The sequence below is a fragment of the Peromyscus maniculatus genome, chromosome 1 (genome assembly GCF_049852395.1).
Source record: "Peromyscus maniculatus bairdii isolate BWxNUB_F1_BW_parent chromosome 1, HU_Pman_BW_mat_3.1, whole genome shotgun sequence".
NCBI lineage: Eukaryota > Metazoa > Chordata > Mammalia > Rodentia > Cricetidae > Peromyscus > Peromyscus maniculatus.
Genome location: NC_134852.1, coordinates 21,954,979 through 21,973,173, shown reverse-complemented (window position 1 = coordinate 21,973,173; position 18,195 = coordinate 21,954,979). Strand labels below are relative to the sequence as shown.

General features: G+C 38.1%; 1 protein-coding gene across 1 annotated transcript in view; it reads right to left on the bottom strand.

Moving 5' to 3' along the window:
- Positions 1-18,195, bottom strand: part of LOC102910968 (sulfotransferase 2A1-like) — a 35,876-nt gene that overhangs the window by 7,959 nt on the left and 9,722 nt on the right. Inside the window, exons 4-5 of the mRNA XM_076571844.1 lie at positions 5,973-6,068; positions 5,196-5,202 (exon numbers count right to left, since the gene is read on the bottom strand). Coding sequence (XP_076427959.1) covers positions 5,196-5,202; positions 5,973-6,068 — 103 coding nt within the window. The remainder of the gene's footprint in view (positions 1-5,195; positions 5,203-5,972; positions 6,069-18,195) is intronic.

The window sequence follows — 18,195 nt, the reverse complement described above, 5'->3', positions numbered from 1 at the left end:
AAAAGTCTCCCAACCAATAGTAGCCAGGACTAGAATGTTTTAGTGCATAATTCTACCAGACACTCAAAGAAGTGCTAATAAGTATATCCTTCAAATTATTCCACAAGATAGAAATAGATGGAATATTGCCAAATTATTTTATAAGGCCACAGTTGCCCTGATATCTGAACCACACAAAGAAAAAACAAAAATAGAATTACAGACTAATTTTCCTCATGAACATAGATGTAAAATACTCAATAAAGGGCTCACAAACTGGATCCAAGAAAACAAAAAGATTATCCAAACTGGTTATGTGGACTTCATCCAGAGATGCAAGGATGATTCAACATATGAAAATCTGTAATTAAATCCATCATATAGACAAACTGAAAGAAAAGCACCACAGGATCATCCTATTAGATGCAAATAAATCCTTTGACAAACAGGAGCACCCCTTCATGATAAATATCTTGGAGAGATCAGGGATATGGGGACATACCTATACATTCTAAAGGCAATATGTTGCAACCAATAGCCATCATCAAATTAAATGTGGAGAAAGTCAAAACAATTACACAATAAGAGGAATGTGACAAGGCTTTCCACTCTTCCTACATCTTTTTAATACAGTACTTGAAGTGTTGTCTAGCAGAACAGGACAACTTAAGGAGAATAATGGGAAGCAATTTGTAAAGGAAGTCAAAAATTACTATTTGCAGGTGATACAACAGTATAAATAATCTATACCAAAAATTGTACCAAGGAGATTGATAACTGATAAACATCTTGAGTAAAGTAGCTGGGTTCATAAACAACTGAAAAAAAAACCCAGTAGCCCTCCTATATTCAAATGATAAATGGGGTGAGAAAAAAAAATCAGGGAACAACATCCTTCACAATAGCCACAAGTAAGATAAAGTAATTTGGTGCAACTCTAAGAAAGCAAGTGAAAAACCGGTATGACAGAAACCTAAAGAATCTGAAGGAAGAAATTGGAGAAGATTTCAAGTCATAGAAATGCCTCCCATATTCATTGATCATCAGGTTTAACATAGTAAAACTGGTCAGCTTATCAACAGGAATCTACAGATTCAATGCAATACCCATCAAAATTCTAACACAATTCTTTACAGATCAGAAAATAACAATACTCAACTTTGTATGAAAAAAAAAAGAAAAGCAGGATAGCTAAAGCAAACTTGGACGAGAAAATAACAACACTATCCCTGATTTAAAGCTATACCACAAAATACTAGTAATAAAACTCATATGCTTTTGTCATTAAAAACAGAGAGATTGTTCTTTTGATAAGATCAAGGACCCAGAAGTAAATACATACTCCTATGGACATTTGATTTTTGACAGAGAAGCCAAAATTATACAATAGAAAAAACAACATTTTCAATAAATGGCACTGGTAAAACTGGATGTTTGCATGTATAAGAATGCAAATAAATGCATATCTATCATTGTACAAAAATCAAGTCCAAGAAGATCAAAGACATCAACATAAATCCAGATACACTTAACCTGATAAAGGAGAAAGTGGGATATAGCCTTGAACACATTGAAACAGGAGACAACTTTCTAAGCAGAATACTAATTGAGCAGGCAATAATACTGACAATTAACAAATGGGATGTTATAAAACTGAGACACTTGTGTAAGGCAAAGGAAACTGTCAATAAGACAAAAGGCCATTCACACAATGGGCAAAGATTTTAACCACTTCCACATTGGACATAGGTGCAATACCTAAAGCATATAAAGAACACAAGAAACTAGATAACATTAAAATAAACAATCCAATTTAAAAATTAAGTACAGATATGTACAGAGAATTCTCAACAGGAAAGTATCAAATGGCTGAGAAATAGTCAAAGAAATACTCAAATCCTTAGCCATAGGGAAATGCAATAAAAAACAACACTGAAATTTTATCTTACCCCTGTCAGGGTGGCTAAGATCAAAATTACCATTGACAGATTTATGGCGAAGAATGCATGGAACAAGAGGAACACTACTCCACTGCTGGTGGGAGTGCAAACTTATACAGCAATTTTGGAAATAAATATGGCAGTTTCCAAGAAATTTGGGAATCGATCTAGCTCAAGACTCAGTTATACCATACCACTCTGGCCAAATACCTAAAGAACAATCCATACCACAGGACCATTGTTCAACTATGTTTATAGAATCTTTATTTGTAATAGTCAGAAACTGTAAATAAACTCAATAGAATAATAGATACAGAAAATCTAGTTTATTTATATAATGGAGTATTACTCAGCTGTTAAAAACAATGACATCATTAAATTTGAAGGCAAACTGATGGATGTAGAAAAGATAGTCATGATTAAGTCAATTCTGACACATAAATACAAGAATGGTATGTACTCAATCATAAGTGACTATGACATCAGAAGTAAAGGAGAAACAAGCTACAACTGACCGACCAAGAGAAACTAAATTATTAGGTATGCCCAAGGAGGAGGGGGGTTATGCATGAATGTCACTGTGAGGAAGTAAAATGGACATTTTAGTGGATGGGGGAGAGTCTTTGAAGGGAGAATGGATATGGGAACAGGAGGGATCATGTGGGTGGAGGATGGGTTGAGAGAGAATTAGGAGAGACAATGGAATACGGGGACATCACTGGAATGAGATGGAAACCTAGAGCAATAGAAACACCCTCAGGAATCAATGAGGGTGACCTAGTAACATAGAGTATGGCAGCTGAACTAGCCATCTCCTCTAACCAGGCAAGATTTCCTGTGGGAGGCCTGGGACACCAGCCCAGCCACAAAGCCTTTAACCTACAATCTGTCCTGCTGAGCAAATTTGCTTGGGTAAAGATGTGGCAGCATTTGGGGGAATGAACAAGTAATGACCGGCAGAGCACAGACCCATGTCCTGATAGGGCTCCCATCTGAGGGCCAGCACCCAGAGGCAGTATACCCCAGAGATTTAGGATAGCAAAAATATGAACGGCAAAGGTAGTCAATGAAATGATATACTACTTTTCCCATAGATTGATATCTAGTACTACTGTCATCATATAGGCTTCACCACAAAACAACTGATGGAAAAATATGCAGAGACTACTGCCAAACATTAGGTGGAGCTCACAAATACACTTCAGAACAGGGCAAGGCTGGAGTGTAGGGGCCAGTGATATCAAAGTCACCAAAAGAAAATCCACAAAATCAACTAACCTGAGCTCTAAGAGTCTAAGAGCCAGAGAGGAGGGAGGACATAAAGAAACAAGGCCCTCCACATCAGCATGAGAAAACCACATATGAAGCCACATTCGGCAACATGTAGCATTGTCCTCCATGTCTGCACCAGTTCTCCACTTATAAATTAGAGTTTCTAGTTTCATGATTTTTTTTGGCTTCCCATGTGATCAAACATTGAGATCTCTGATTTTTGTGCCATTTCTTGTGATGCTTCTGTTCTGATGATTTGTCTAGTCCAACTACAAGATTATAGTATTGATTCATCATATTGTATTTATTTTGTTATAATTTCTAAAAATGAATGAATGAATGATTGAAAATCTAGGCACTGGGGTAAAGGATAACATCTGAATTGCCATTTATACCTGATGGGAGAGGAAAAATCAGGATTCTGCAGTGCAGTGACCCTGTATATATCAACCACTCCAGGCCAGTCTTCATGTTCAGGAGTAATTAACCAACATATAAGAGACTCTATAGTTTTTGGGGTTTTGTGTGTGGTGGGGGTGCTCACAGTTAGTTACACTTTGGTGTTTTACTTTTGTTCCTTTTTTTATTAGTATTAGAAATTTTCTATTCATTTTACATACTGACCACAGATCCCCTTCCCCACCTTCCTCTGTCCATATCCTTCCCCCTCAACCCATACGTACATTCCCATCTCCTCCAACACAAGACCTACGATGAGGAGTCAGCAGAGCCTAATACACTCAGTTGAGCCAGGTCCAAGCACCTACTCTACTGTGGATATCACTCTATATGAATAAACACTGATTGGCCTGCGGCCAGGCAGGAAGGATAGGCAGAATTAACAGAGAGGAGAAAAGAGGAAACAGGAAGGCAGAGGAGAGACTGTCTGGAGCCACGGCCAGGACAAGGAAGGTGTAAAGTACTGGTAAGCCATGAGCCAAGTGGCAAAGTAAAGATTAATAGAAATGGGTTAAATATAAGTGTAAAAACTAGACAATGATAGGCCTGAGCTAATGGCCAAGCAGTTTAAATAATGTAAGAGTCTGTGTGTTTATTTTATTAGTGGGCTCTGGGACTGGCACGACTTGGTGGCGGGAGCTGGAGAGATATTCTCCAACAACACTACTCCTGCACCAAGGTTGTGTAATTTGTCCCACGCTAGGATGTGTGGACTCTCAAAAGCCTACTATACACCAGGGATGGTTCCTGATCCCACTGTCAGGGTGCCCATTAAGCAAAGCAAACTAAACAACTGTCTTGCCTATGCAGAGGGCCTAGTCCAGTCTCATGGTGTTTCATTTTTGCTATTGTTTTCATTTGGGGAATTTTTTTTAACAAGGAATTTGAAGTTGTGTGTGTAAGGATGGGGAAATGACTTGGAAAGAATTGTGTGAGGGAAAGAATCTGATCAAAATATATTTAAATTGCCATGTGTGGTGGTGCTTGACTTTAATCCCAGCACTCAGGAGGCAGAGGCAGGCAGATTTCTGTGTTCGAAGCAAGGCTGGGCTACAAACTGAGTTCCAGGACAGGCTCCAAAATAATATACAATTAATTATTGTTTTAAAATATAATAAGAGAACATAAAAGCAACAAAAAAGTTACAACTATCAGCAGCCTTTGTTATCACCAGAGTCTACTTCTATAAGGTTAGCATTGGCTGTAAGACTGCTTCTCCTTAACTAAATTTTTGAAGAATTCTAATGGTGGACAAGTATTTTTTCTGACAGACTGTTTGCTCAGAACAATTTCGTTTTGCTCAGTAAAAGTACAATTGATATCTTTATCATTGATTATAAATGTGTAAATGATGGTTGTGTTTCACATGTAACTTTCAAGCTACTTAAATTTTTGAGTTGCTGATCAAATGATAATACCTTTTTGCTCATATGCTTGGTTTCATTATTATATGCCCATCATTAGAGGGAAGATTTTTTTTAATTACATGAAAATAAATTAGACAAATGAACTTCAAATTTTTTTTCGTTAGTAATCTTTTGAAACAAGGTCTCTTGTACCCAAGGTTGGCCTCAAACACACCAGGCAACCAAGGATGGCCTCTGGTTCTAAGTCAGTCTCTAACACTCAGTGCAAGGTTGACAATGGTGTGATATCCTGCCAAGATATGTTTTTTAATTTTTAAAGTAAGAGATATTTGTGAAACGCACATATTACTTAAACATATTTATGACATTCAGTGGGACATTTTGTTGAAATGAAACCTGTAAAGTAACATAAGTTTATGGATTATCTGAGTATTTAGATATATTTCATTACTTATTGTTGAAATATATTAGATATTCTCTTCTAAGAGTATTGAAATTTCCAGTGTCTTCTAGCTCACTATGCAGAAACCCTCAGTACTTCAGAGCACAGGACACCTTCCTCCTGAAAGATTGAATGCCTTTGTCCCTCTTCTGTTCATCAAAGGGAGATGGCATACATTTTGGCCCACCAGTGGTATGACACTGTTTACCCCTTCCCCATTACCACTGGGTTATCAGCTGTATCAAAATTGTTGCATAGACAGATTTGAAACACCACTAGATCAATTTTGAGCTCCCCCAATCTACTTCAGGGTAAAGTAGGGTGGACTAGGAGGCTGGAGAGTAAATGACAGACCACATTAATAAAGGAAATACAGTATGAGCTCACAATTAGTGACTCTTCATGATCCTACCAGTGATAGAATAGGTGAAATAGGGATACTGAACAATGTGGGATGCTGTATGGGGTGAATTGCTTAAGGAATTTTGTGATTGCTGTAAGAATGACAGTTACCTTTTTTCATGTCTTCATAGCTCAGTAACAGGAAGTTGTCATTTTCTCTCATAGACAGCCAGTTACGGGTGTGCTCAAACCATGATCCATATGACACTGTATGAAAGGGGAAGGAAATTATTGATTACAAAGAATAAAATTGAGGTCTACCTGTTATTATTCACTTTCCACAAATGGCAGACAACTTTACTAAGAAAAACCAAATCAGTATTTAAAGCATTTAATGTGATATTTTATGTAGCCATGTCAGAGGAGCTGTAGGTGGCAACTGAAGATCAGTAGGTTGCTCCACCAGGAAGGAAAGTTCTAATGGGTGAATCTCAGATAGGTGAGGCCCCAAAGGCTTTGGCTCTAGAATGACTTTTGCTAATGTTGCACCTTAACATTTATGCCACTGCTATTTTCCTATGGTATCTAGCATGCTGTGAATGCATGCAGGAAGATCCCCACTTCCCTTAATTTATTATGACTATCTTCAGGAAATATCCCATTCTACTGGGCATTTTAATTTGTGGATTATTATAAAAAATGATTTCCTCCTAAGCTATTCTGTTTAGAGCAATGATTTTATACAAAATAATAGTGTTGGTTTAAACAGCATTTTGGTGATTTGGGTTCTTTAATAAATATAGTAATTGATTATGATAGTTTAGTTGAGTAGGGAAACTAATGAATCCAAATGCAAGATAGGTGTTTCCTATACCCATGATAAAGCATGGGCTGCAGAAGATAGAAAATAAGAACAAGGAAATTTCACAGACCTAGTTTCTTTTGAGGATCCATATGGATTGTGGTTTAGATTAATGATTAAGAAAAACAATTGTGTTGTAGAATATTTTTAAAAGTATGTTACTTTTTTATGTTGCATTTGTTTAACTTTGGGAAGTTTTTTTATAGTACCTGTCTAAACACATGATAGTCTAATAAAGATCTGAAGCCAATAGGGAGGCATGAGAAAGGACAGAAGGCACTGGCAGGCAGAGGATATATAGAAGAATTTTGGGAGTAAAAAATTTCAATGAATGAGAGAGAAATAGGAAGACATCAGAGTCAGCCAACCAGATACACAGCCAGTTCCAGAAGAAGTAAGAAGAAGAGTAAGATTTATAGATATAAGAGAATGGGAAAATCCCAGAGGCAAAAGGGAGATGAGATTATTTAAGTTAAGGAAAGTGGGCAAGAAACAAGTCAAACTAAGCCCAGGTATTTACAAGTAAGAATAAGCCTCTTTGTGTGATACATTTGGGAGCTGGATGGTAGACCACCCAAAAGAGTAAAAAATGTACAATAACACAATTGTGTCCCAAAAGTTAAGCTAGGTCAAGTTCTTTTATTCTTAATTTTGAGATATGTGACATGGGCTTCAGTGTGATTCATAGCTAAAACTAAGCTTTCAATATGACTTACAGGTAGGATAAGATATTTTTGTTAATAACTTTGAGATGAAAAACCTGGGGAAACCATCTAAAGATTATAAAGGCACATAGTTGAGTGAGGGACTCATTGAGGTCAAGAAACAAGAACAAAGCAGCCTAGTTACTATTTGTGGATGGATCTTTCTTGTTAGGATGGTTTGGCAATCCAAGGTAATGATTAATTCCTTAATCCTTAAATCCTGATAATTAATTCAAAGACAGTGATTAATTAATGCCCATTTATTCCCTCTGCTTCCTGATAAAAAAAAAAGCTATTGATGAATAAAAACACAATCTGAGTATTTAAAAGACAGAAGACTGTTTGTTTTTCATATATATTAATTTAGGTTTGTGATTCTCTTAAGATTGTTTATAAGATTACCATTTGAGTTAAGTAATAAAATCATCGATCCTTCCTTTGTAACCACAAAATTTAGCCTGGCAGTAAAAGAATGGCTGAGAAATATATCTTACTTGCTTATGTTCTGTTAATCTATACGAAGTTGCTTGGATATGAATGTATGTGGGTTCTTTGGATAAATTGTTTTATATCCATAATGTGTAGGATGTTTAATCCTTTGAAGGAAATTGGAGATCATGTTTTCTAACTGTTTTCATTGTAATAATGTACTTGAAAAATAGAATGTATCCACATTGTAAGTTTTATATTGCCTCAGAGATTTTGTTCAGATATATAAGTCTTAAGAGAAATATAGAGAAAATGATGGAGAAATATAAATGTTTGTGCATGTTTCCTTCTTTTTATTGGCCCCAGAAAGTTAAATTTTGTCCTCTCTCTGGCCCCAAAAAATAAAGTTTTACACCCTCAGATAGAAAATTCAAGTTAAGTGATTAGTTTATTGACTCTATGCCTTCACCTTCAATCCTTGAGCTGAAGGCTGGTCATTATTTCAATGATATAATTTACAACACAAACACAGTAAGCAGATAAAATCCAGTTCATCAGTGAACTCATCACCTCACAGATTTACTACTGATGCCATGAGGAGACATCCTATTGGCAAGTAGCAATGAAAATGGCATGAGTTGGTAAAATGTGATCACAACAGTACAGGAAGCCAAAGGATTCTGAGCATTTCCAGCTTGGGACTTTTTATTACCATCATGTCTGGAGAACTCTATTAACCCCTTCTGAGGGATATCTCTTTCCACACACTTTCACCTCTAAGTTTCCACAACTTTTGGATAGTGACTCGTAAGACCAAAGACACCAAAACATAGACAGGTAGAGTGCTCAAGACCTAGCCTTCCACATTCAGCCAAATGCTTTATTTACATTCCTAGTATGACTTTGATGTGTTTTCAATAGTCAGAGTGTCCTAACTGTTTCTGGTCTAGTTTTGCTGTCTCTTCATGCCTCACCCTCCATTGCAGGCTTGTATTGTTCCCCATTATCTCAAGAACCAACTGAATCAAGTCAGGAGAGAAGGTAAGACATAAGCCAGTGCCAGAGAAGTAGGATACATGAGTTCAGAGAATCTAAGATTTGATTGAAACTTGGTGGTGATTAATGATCTACAGAGAATGTGTAGAGATAAAGTCAATTGGGTAATACATGAGAGAATTAAGTCACTTAAGGAGATTGAAAGCTCGGCTCATATGATAGCTCAATGGAAATCAATTGCCTTGTATGTCACAATACCTGGGTTTGGATCCTCAAAAGCCATTTAAACATGGTGATGCAGCCTGTTTTTTAAACCTAGTATACCTTCTATGACATGAGAGGTGGTGACAGGAGATTGCCTACAAACTTAGGACCTGCCAATTTGCCACACACAGGGATGTATAAGAAGAAGGAGATTGTCTCAAACAAGGTAGAAATCAAGGTTCAACACCTGATATTATCATCTGTCTTTAGCATAAGAACACCTACATTCTCACATTTGCATACACATCATCATAAACACAATTGCATACATGCATAAAAGGAAAAGCTAGAAGCCAAGTGAAATGTTGTGTCACACATATGTAATACCAAAAGTAAGAAGGGAGAGCCCAAAGACCAGGGATTCAATGTGATTTTCAATTACGTAATGAATTTCTTGTCAGCTTCGGATATAACTGATTCTGTCTCAAAACCATAAAAAAAACCAAAAGCATGCTAGTGAGTGCACCGAAAATAAGCCAGTGATAAATACTGATAATAATTAATAGCAGTTCTGCTTTGGAAGTTGTTTTAAAAGGTATTTGTTTGGGGACATGAATTACACAATGTATGCCAGCAAGGTCGTAGTTGGAATATATCCGGTGTCCTGACCTGCTGGTGGTAGGGACACATCTCTCCCACTTTCATCTCCCAAGTAAACACACAGAAGCTTATATTATTTATAACTGCATGGTCATAGCTTAAACTTTTTGCTAGCTTTTTTTTTTATAACTGATACATAACTATTAATTTGTGTGTCTCCACAGGTTCTTTGTGTTTAAGTGCATCCCATTACATGTTGCTCCTTGAGTGGCCCACTGGCATCTCTTCTCTCCCTTCTTCCTGTCTCTGTCTTTTAATTTCTAGCCTGCCTCTAAGCTGTCTTGTTATAGGTCAAAAAGCTTTATTTATCAACCAATCAAAGCAACACATATACACAGCATACAGAATGACATTTCCCCTATTCTGTCTAAACAAAAGGAAGGTTTTTACTTTAACATATTAAAATTATGAATAACAAATGAGTTATCAAGCAATAATTACAGTTATGATATCTAGTCTATTTATATTTGGTAAAATTAAAGAAAATATTCAATCTGTTCTATATTTGTGAGTCTAAGGGTTCATATGTAATTTTATCTTATCCAAGGAAAATTAGAATTAGAATTATCTAGTCTTCAACTACATCAAGGACCCCAGAAGGATATATTACTTAAATAAACAAGAAATACATTGTATGCAACTTCCAAAAATCTAGAATGACAGAGAGAGCTGGCTACCTGGACAGTTGCCTGCAACTTTAGAGCATCCTTATTCAGTCTATAAGCCTAGTGTCTCTCGGTTGCTTCTCTCTGTGTCCTGTGGAATGTCTGACAGTCTCATCTCTTAAGTAGAAACCTGAAGAACCATCTTATCTTGCAATGTTCAGTGGTCACCTTTTATGGGTCCTGGATGTCCACTTGATACAACATATTTTCTAGCAGTCAAGGCAAGGGCAATTTTTTGTGTGCAGTGTCTAGCTTTTGCAGCAAAGAAAGCAAACTTCATAATGAGTTGCTTCAATGCCCATTATCTTCTCTGAAGTAGATTGGTGCTGCCAGGAGCAGACATGTCTCAATGTCCAGAAATTCAAACTTCTTCAAACATTTTAAATGCCATATTCTGTTAGTTTTTGAACTGTTTGAAGATTACGTACATAATTGAAATATATCTATGTATATCTAGACATCTTAACTAAAATGACTACAAGTTTGATTATCATAGATGATTAACTATAAATATATATTTCTTAATGTTACATTACAACTTTAAATGAGTTCCACAAAGAGAATACTTCCCAAAAGAGTATAAATATACATACAGCATAACAAAATTAACTTTAAATTTATAGTAATAAACTAAAATCAATAGCAATGTAAAACATTTTTAAACAATAATCTAGCCTTTCATCCTATCCTAACTATAACATTCTCTTTTCCTCTTTAGAAAGAAATTGCATTTATAATCAACTGATTTAAATAAAATTAAACATTTATAAACAATATTTTGGGAATTTGGGAGTGTCTTCTTATACTGCCCATGCTGGTTGAGGGTGCTGATAATCTTAGAGGAATCCTAAGAAAATGTGAGATAATGTTCAAGTCCTGGGAAGCCTGGTTATAACCTTTCTTGATAGGTACCATCTGTTAAAGTTCAGGATGTCTGGCTTGATCAAATCTGAACATCTTAACATTGAACAAATCCATTGTCTCTTACTTTCTGTGGAAACAAAAGCAGAGCCTCATTTCCAAAGCAACGTATCCTTATATCCAAATGATATACAAAAGAGTAACTGAATATTAATGGCGCCAATTCCTTAATCAAAAGACCCAGTGTAGAACATTAGATTAAAGTACTAGGATGTTTATGTTTGTTGTAGTTCATCATATAAGACAGCTATATACTTACAATGAAATAATGGAGAAAAGAGATTCTGGAAAAATGGAGCTATAAAACAGAGATATGTAGCTGATCTAATCTTACACAATAGACTTGAAGTCTATTGAGCAATGATAAACATTACTTCCTACTGCTTAATGGAACAATTCATGGGGAGAACTCTACAATTACAAACACAGGTTCACCCAGTTATGCACAGAAAATAGTACTAGATGTAAAGCCAAAGGCAAGAATCTCAGTACTTTCATTTCCAATAGTTAACACTTCATCCCAATAGAAAATAAATGGAATTAACTGACATCACAGGTAAAATGGTCTTAAAAGACATCTATGCTTGGCTCTGTTCTCTAGTGTGGCCTTGAACACACAATGATCCTGCTTGCTAAGTGATAGAATTAAGGGCATGTTCTACCACTGCCAGACTTATTTGTTTACTTAAAATGGCTTTCTATTTTCCCTAATCTAAGGGAAAACTTTATTAATGCAAAAGTACAATGTCACCACATTTGAGCACAAATACAATATAACCATGGATAAACTAAGAAAAAGGAGAGAAACAGCAAAAGATAATACAGTACGTCATGAAAAGGGAATCATTCATTATGACAAGCACCAGTGAATTCAAAGAATTATTAAAGTTTACATTAAAATCATTCCATTAAACCAGAAAATCTAAAATATATGGATTAATTTCTACATAGTTAATACCTATCTAAATAAAACCAAGATTACATTTTAAAAATTTAAATAGGTAGATGTAGGGACAAGGCTCAGAAGTTAAAATAATTACTTTCCTTCTAGAGGGTCAGGATTCAATTTCCTGATGATGATTTCCTACATGATAGCTCATAATGCCATCTTCCTTCCTCTGTGGCCACAAGACACATATCCAAAAACACACATACATGCAACAAATTCCTTCTACACATAACATAAAATAAACATGTAAAATAGTCAGGCCTGACTCTGCCTCTCATCTGCCACCTCTGGAGCCTAGGGAAGACACAGCAAATACTGAGGCTGAACAACTCAGCTATCACTGAAGGTCATATCCTCAGTCTTTAGTTGGCTCTCTTTAACATCTACCCTGTCTATGAGCTGCTGGAGATGATGGAAAGAGCTGGTCCTGGGGAACCATGGCCACAGGATTTCCTTGATTTTGAGATATAGTAGGATATCTGAGAGGAGTCTGGATGAGGGTCCAGTATTGATGGTGTAGCTAAAGCCAGAGGCCTTGAACGTGACCAGCCATTTAGCACAATGATCATTTGAAATTAAAGCTGTTTGGGCAAAAGTGTATGTGGTATGATACACACCAGCACCCAATGCAACTATAATGAACAAATATGCGGTGGGTAGATGGGGAGTACAGAGGAGTGAACAGGGAAAAGTGTGCCAGAATTGGATATGTGACAGCAGGGACTGGTATGAGAGAAAACTGCTGACTGATAGCAGAGCTTGTCATTCCACAGAGGGGTCAGTGAGATATTTGTTTTTTGTTTTTGTTTTTATTTTTTTCATTATTTATTTTCTTTTTTTTAAATATTAACATACAAAAGAAGGTTAATTATTTTAATTAAACAGGATAAAATGATCACATTTAATTATTTTTATTTTTTTAATTATTTATTTAATTTATTTTTACATATCAGTCACGGATTCCCTTGTTCTCCCCACAACCCCTCCCCTGCCTACCCCCAAACCCACCCCTCATTCCCACATCCTCCAGGGCAAAGACTCCCCCGAGCATTGAGTTCAACCTGGTAGATTCAGTCCAGGCAGGTCCAGTCCCCTCCTCCCAAACTGAGCCAAGTGTCCCTGAATAAGCCCCAGGTTGCAAACTGTGGACAGAACTCCCAAAATTGAAACTTAACAGAGAAATAAAGGACTTAACTGAAGTCATGACCCAAATGGACCTAATAGATAACTACAGAACATTCCATCCTAACAAGAAAGAATATACCTTCTTCTCAGCACCCCATGGAACTTTCTCTAAAATCGACCACATACTTGGCCACAAAGCAAATCTCAACAGATACAAAACAATTGGAATAACCTACTGCATTCTATCAGACCACCATGGTTTAAAGTTAGATTTCAACAACAACAAAAACTATAGAAAACCTACAATCTCATGGAAACTGAATAATGCTCAACTGAATCACCAATGGGTTAAGGAAGAAATAAAGAAAGAAATTAAAGACTTCCTAGAGATCAACAAAAATGAAAACACCACTTATCCAAACTTATGGGACACTATGAAAGCAGTCCTAAGGGGGAAATTCATAGCACTAATTGCCCACATAAAGAAGTTGGAGAAATCTCACACTAGTGACTTAACAACACACCTGAAAGCTCTAGAACAAGAAGAAGCAAAGTCGCCCAGGAAGAATAGACACAAGGAAATTATCAAAGTGAGAGGTGAAGTCATTTTTATTTTCTTTTTGGTGGCAGGATATAAGGGTGGAGGGTAGATTTGAAAGGACAGGACAATGAGTGGGACTGATATGTGTGATGAGAAGAAGTTCAAAAGAATCAATAAAAGTTATGTTATAAAAATACTGTAAGGCCTAAAACAACAACGAGTTTGCAAAAGTAATAAAAAATCTCTAAAAAAGAGAAATGTTCAGACCAGATGAATTTTTCCAGACCTTCAGAGAACACAAAGATTATTGAACTGTTACATGGGAGAAGGAAAATAAGGCTCATTACCAAAGTTTTTTTGAAGTATTATATTGATACAAGTACAAAGAAATATTCAACAACAAAAAAAATCATATAGATCAAGATCTATGATTCACATAGATGCAATGTTTCTCATTAATACAGTTTGTTAACATATTCAGGAACTTACCAAAGGATAGTAAAATGGCTGAACAGGTAAAGTTGATTATAGCCAAACATGAACACCTTAATCCACATGGTCAACCTGCACATTTGAATATACATGGACCCACACAATATGCATATATATGTACATGTACATGCACAAGTACACACACACAGAGAGACACAAACACAAACACAAATACACACTATATCAAAACAAGCATTCACCATGATCAAGTTGACTTTACTCCAGAGACTCAGTGATGGACTGGTTCAATACCCAAACATCAATCAATATAAATTACATATTATAAATGGACTCAAGAACAGAAAACCCATTGTAATCTGTCTAGATAAAGAAAAGAATTTTTGATAAAATTTATCATCCCCTCATGTATAAAATGTCAAAGAACTTAGAATAGAAGAAATATATTTCAACATAGTAATGGCCATATGTAGGAAAACTGTAGCTTACATTCTACTAGGTAGAGGGAAATCCAATATATTTCCAGGACAAGCAAGAGGAAAATGAACTGACTTCCTCCACTCTTATTTATTATAGTACCAAATTCTAAAATAGAAAAAAAATCAATGAACAAAAAAAGCTGTACAAATAAAAAATCAAGTCAAAGTACCTATTCTTGAGTGATACAAGTCTATCAGTGCAAGACTGAAAGTGTTTAGCAGGGATCACTTAGACCTGATAAAGATTTTAACAAAGTGACAGGGTACAAAATTATCAAACATAAATAGTTTTTCTCTATACCAATGATGAACAAATCAAGAAAAAAAATCAAAACCTGTGGTATGGAACTAAAAAGTACACCATAAAAGAAAGGGAATGCTTCATATGAATTGTGAAAGTGTTCATCAACATTAGCTATCAATGAAATACAAATAAAAACTCAAAACTACTTAGGAGTCCATCTTATCTATGTCAAGATGGCCACCATTTTTAAAAGAAAAAATAGAGCCTGCCCCCGACTTCCCTTCTGGACCAGAGGTGAGTGCCTGGGTCCAGCCTGGACCCCACCCCTGGGCACCAGCCACTCCGGGAGGACCTGCCCAACTTGACACCAGGTTCTGGCCACCGGGCAGCTCCCCTTCTAGCCCCACCGGGAGGGATCCCCTTTTCCAAGCCCCCCGGCAGCCCCGGCAGTCTCCGCACCCTGCCCCCACGCCCATCTGCCCGAGACCCCAGCCACTTCCTGAGACTTAGAGACCGGCCCCCAGCTCCCAGCCTGCCCCGGACTTCCCTTCTGGACCAGAGGTGAGTGCCTGGGTCCAGCCCGGACCCCACCCCTGGGCACCAGCCACTCTGGGAGGACCTGCCCAGCTTGGCGCCGGGTTCTGGCCACCTGGCAACTCCCCTTCTAGCCGCACCGGGAGGGATCCCCTTTTCCAAGCCCCCAGGCAGCCCCTGCAGTCTCTGCGCCTTGCCCCCACGCCCATCTGCCCAAGACCCTAGCCACTTCCTGAGACTTAGAGACTGGCCCCCAGCTCCCAGCCTGCCCCCGACTTCCCTTCTGGACCAGAGGTGAGTACCCGGGTCCAACCCAGACCCCATCCCTGGGCACCATCCACTCCAGGGAGGCCTGCCCAGCTTGGCGCCGGGTTCTGGCCACTGGGCAGCTCCCCTTCTAGCCCCACTGGGAGGGATCCCCTTTCCAAGCCCCCCGACAGCCCCTGCAGTCTCCACGCCCTGCCCCCACGCCCATCTGCCGGAGACCCCAGCCACTTCCTGAGACTTAGAGACCGGCCCCCAGCTCCCAGCCTGCCCCGGACTTCCCTTCTGGACCAGAGGTAAGTGCCTGGGTCCAGCCCGGACCCCATCCCTGGGCACCAGCCACTCCGGGAGGACCTGCCCAACTCGGCACCACGTTCTGGCCACTGGACAGCTCCCCTTCTAGCCCCACCAGGAGGGATCCCCTTTTCCGGCCCGCCCGGAAGCCCCTGCAATCTCCGCGCCCTGCTCCCACGCCCATCTGCCCAAGACCCCAGCCACTTCCTGAGACTTAGAGACCGGCCCCCAGCTCCCAGCCTGTCCCCGACTGCCATTCTGGACCAGAGCCTGCCCCTGACTTCCCTTGTGGACCAAAGAGTTGGACAAGAGAACTCCCTTTTGGACAAGAGAGAGAGTCTTCCTGAATCTGTCAGCTCTTTGTGAAACAAGTAAACTGATAAGACCAAGAAGGAACCACAAGGAGATGGGCAGACGTCAAGGCAGAAGTACATACAGCAAAATGAAGAGCAACACAGCATCACCAGAACCTAGCTCGCCTCCAACATCTAGACATGAACACCAAAAATTGGAAGAAGCAGAAGAAAGTAGCCTTATGAGTAACTTCATGAAGAAGGTAGAGGCTTGTGTAGAGGAAAAGACAAGAAAATTGGAAGAATGCTGTAAACAACTAGAGGAAAGGGCAAACAAATTAGAAGAAAACAATAAAGCCCTGCAAGAAAACAATAAAGTCCTGGAAGAAAACAATAAAATCCTGGAAGAAAACAATAAAGCACTGAAAGAAAATCATGAAAAAGCAATGAAACAAACAAAGGAAACAGTCCAAGAACTGAAAAGGGAAATTGAAAAAATAAAAAAGACACAAACAGAGGGAATGCTGGAAATAGAAAACCTGAGTAAAAGATCAGGAACTTCGGATGCAAGTATAACCAACAGAATGCAAGAGATGGAAGAGAGGATTTCTGGCATTGAAGATACAGTAGAAGAAATAGTTCCATCAGTCAAAGGAAACACTAAAGCCAACAAAGTCATGAACCAAAATGTCCAAGAAATCTGGGACACCATAAAAAGACCAAACCTACGAATTATAGGGATAGAAGAAGGTGAAGAATACCAACTCAAAGGCACAGAAAATATATTCAACAAAATTATAGAAGAAAACTTTCCCAACTTAAAGAAGGAAATGCCTATGAAGATACTAGAAGCCTATGGAACACCAAACAGACTAGACCCCCAAAAAAGTCCCCTCGACACATAATAATTAAACAACTAAATGTACAGAATAAAGAAAGAATATTAAGAGCAGCCAAGGAAAAAGGCCAAGTGACCTATAAAGGTAAACCCATCAGAATAACACCCGACTTCTCAATGGAGACTTTGAAAGCCAGAAGGACCTGGACAGATGTAATGCAGACACTAAGAGACCATGGATGTCAACCCAGACTAATATACCCAGCAAAACATTCAATCATCATAGACGGAAGGAACAAGACATTCGAAGACAAAGCCAGATTTAAACAATACCTATCCACAAACCCAGCCCTACAGAAAGCACTAGAAGGAAAATTCCAACTGAGGGAAGTCAGATACACACTCGAAAACACAGGCAATAGATAAAGCCACAACAGTAAACCCCAAAGAAGGGAAGTACACACACACTACCACCAAAAATAACAGGGATGAAGAATCACTGGTCATTAATATCCCTTAATATCAACGGACTTAATTCACCTATAAAAAGACATAGACTTACAGAATGGATACGAAAGCAGAACCCAACTTTCTGCTGCATACAAGAAACACATCTCAAATTCAAAGACAGACACTACCTAAGAATAAAAGGCTGGGAAAAGACTTTCCAATCAAATGGTCTTAAGAAACAAGCAGGGGTAGACATCCTGATATCCAACAAAATAGACTTCACACTAAAATCAATCAAAAGAGATCAAGAAGGACATTACATACTCATCACAGGAAAGATCCACCAAGATGAAGTTTCAATTCTGAACATTTATGCCCCAAACACAAGGGCACCCACATATGTAAAAGTAACATTACTAAAGCTTAAACCACATATAAAACCCCACACATTAATAGTGGGAGATCTCAACACCCCACTTTCACCACTGGACA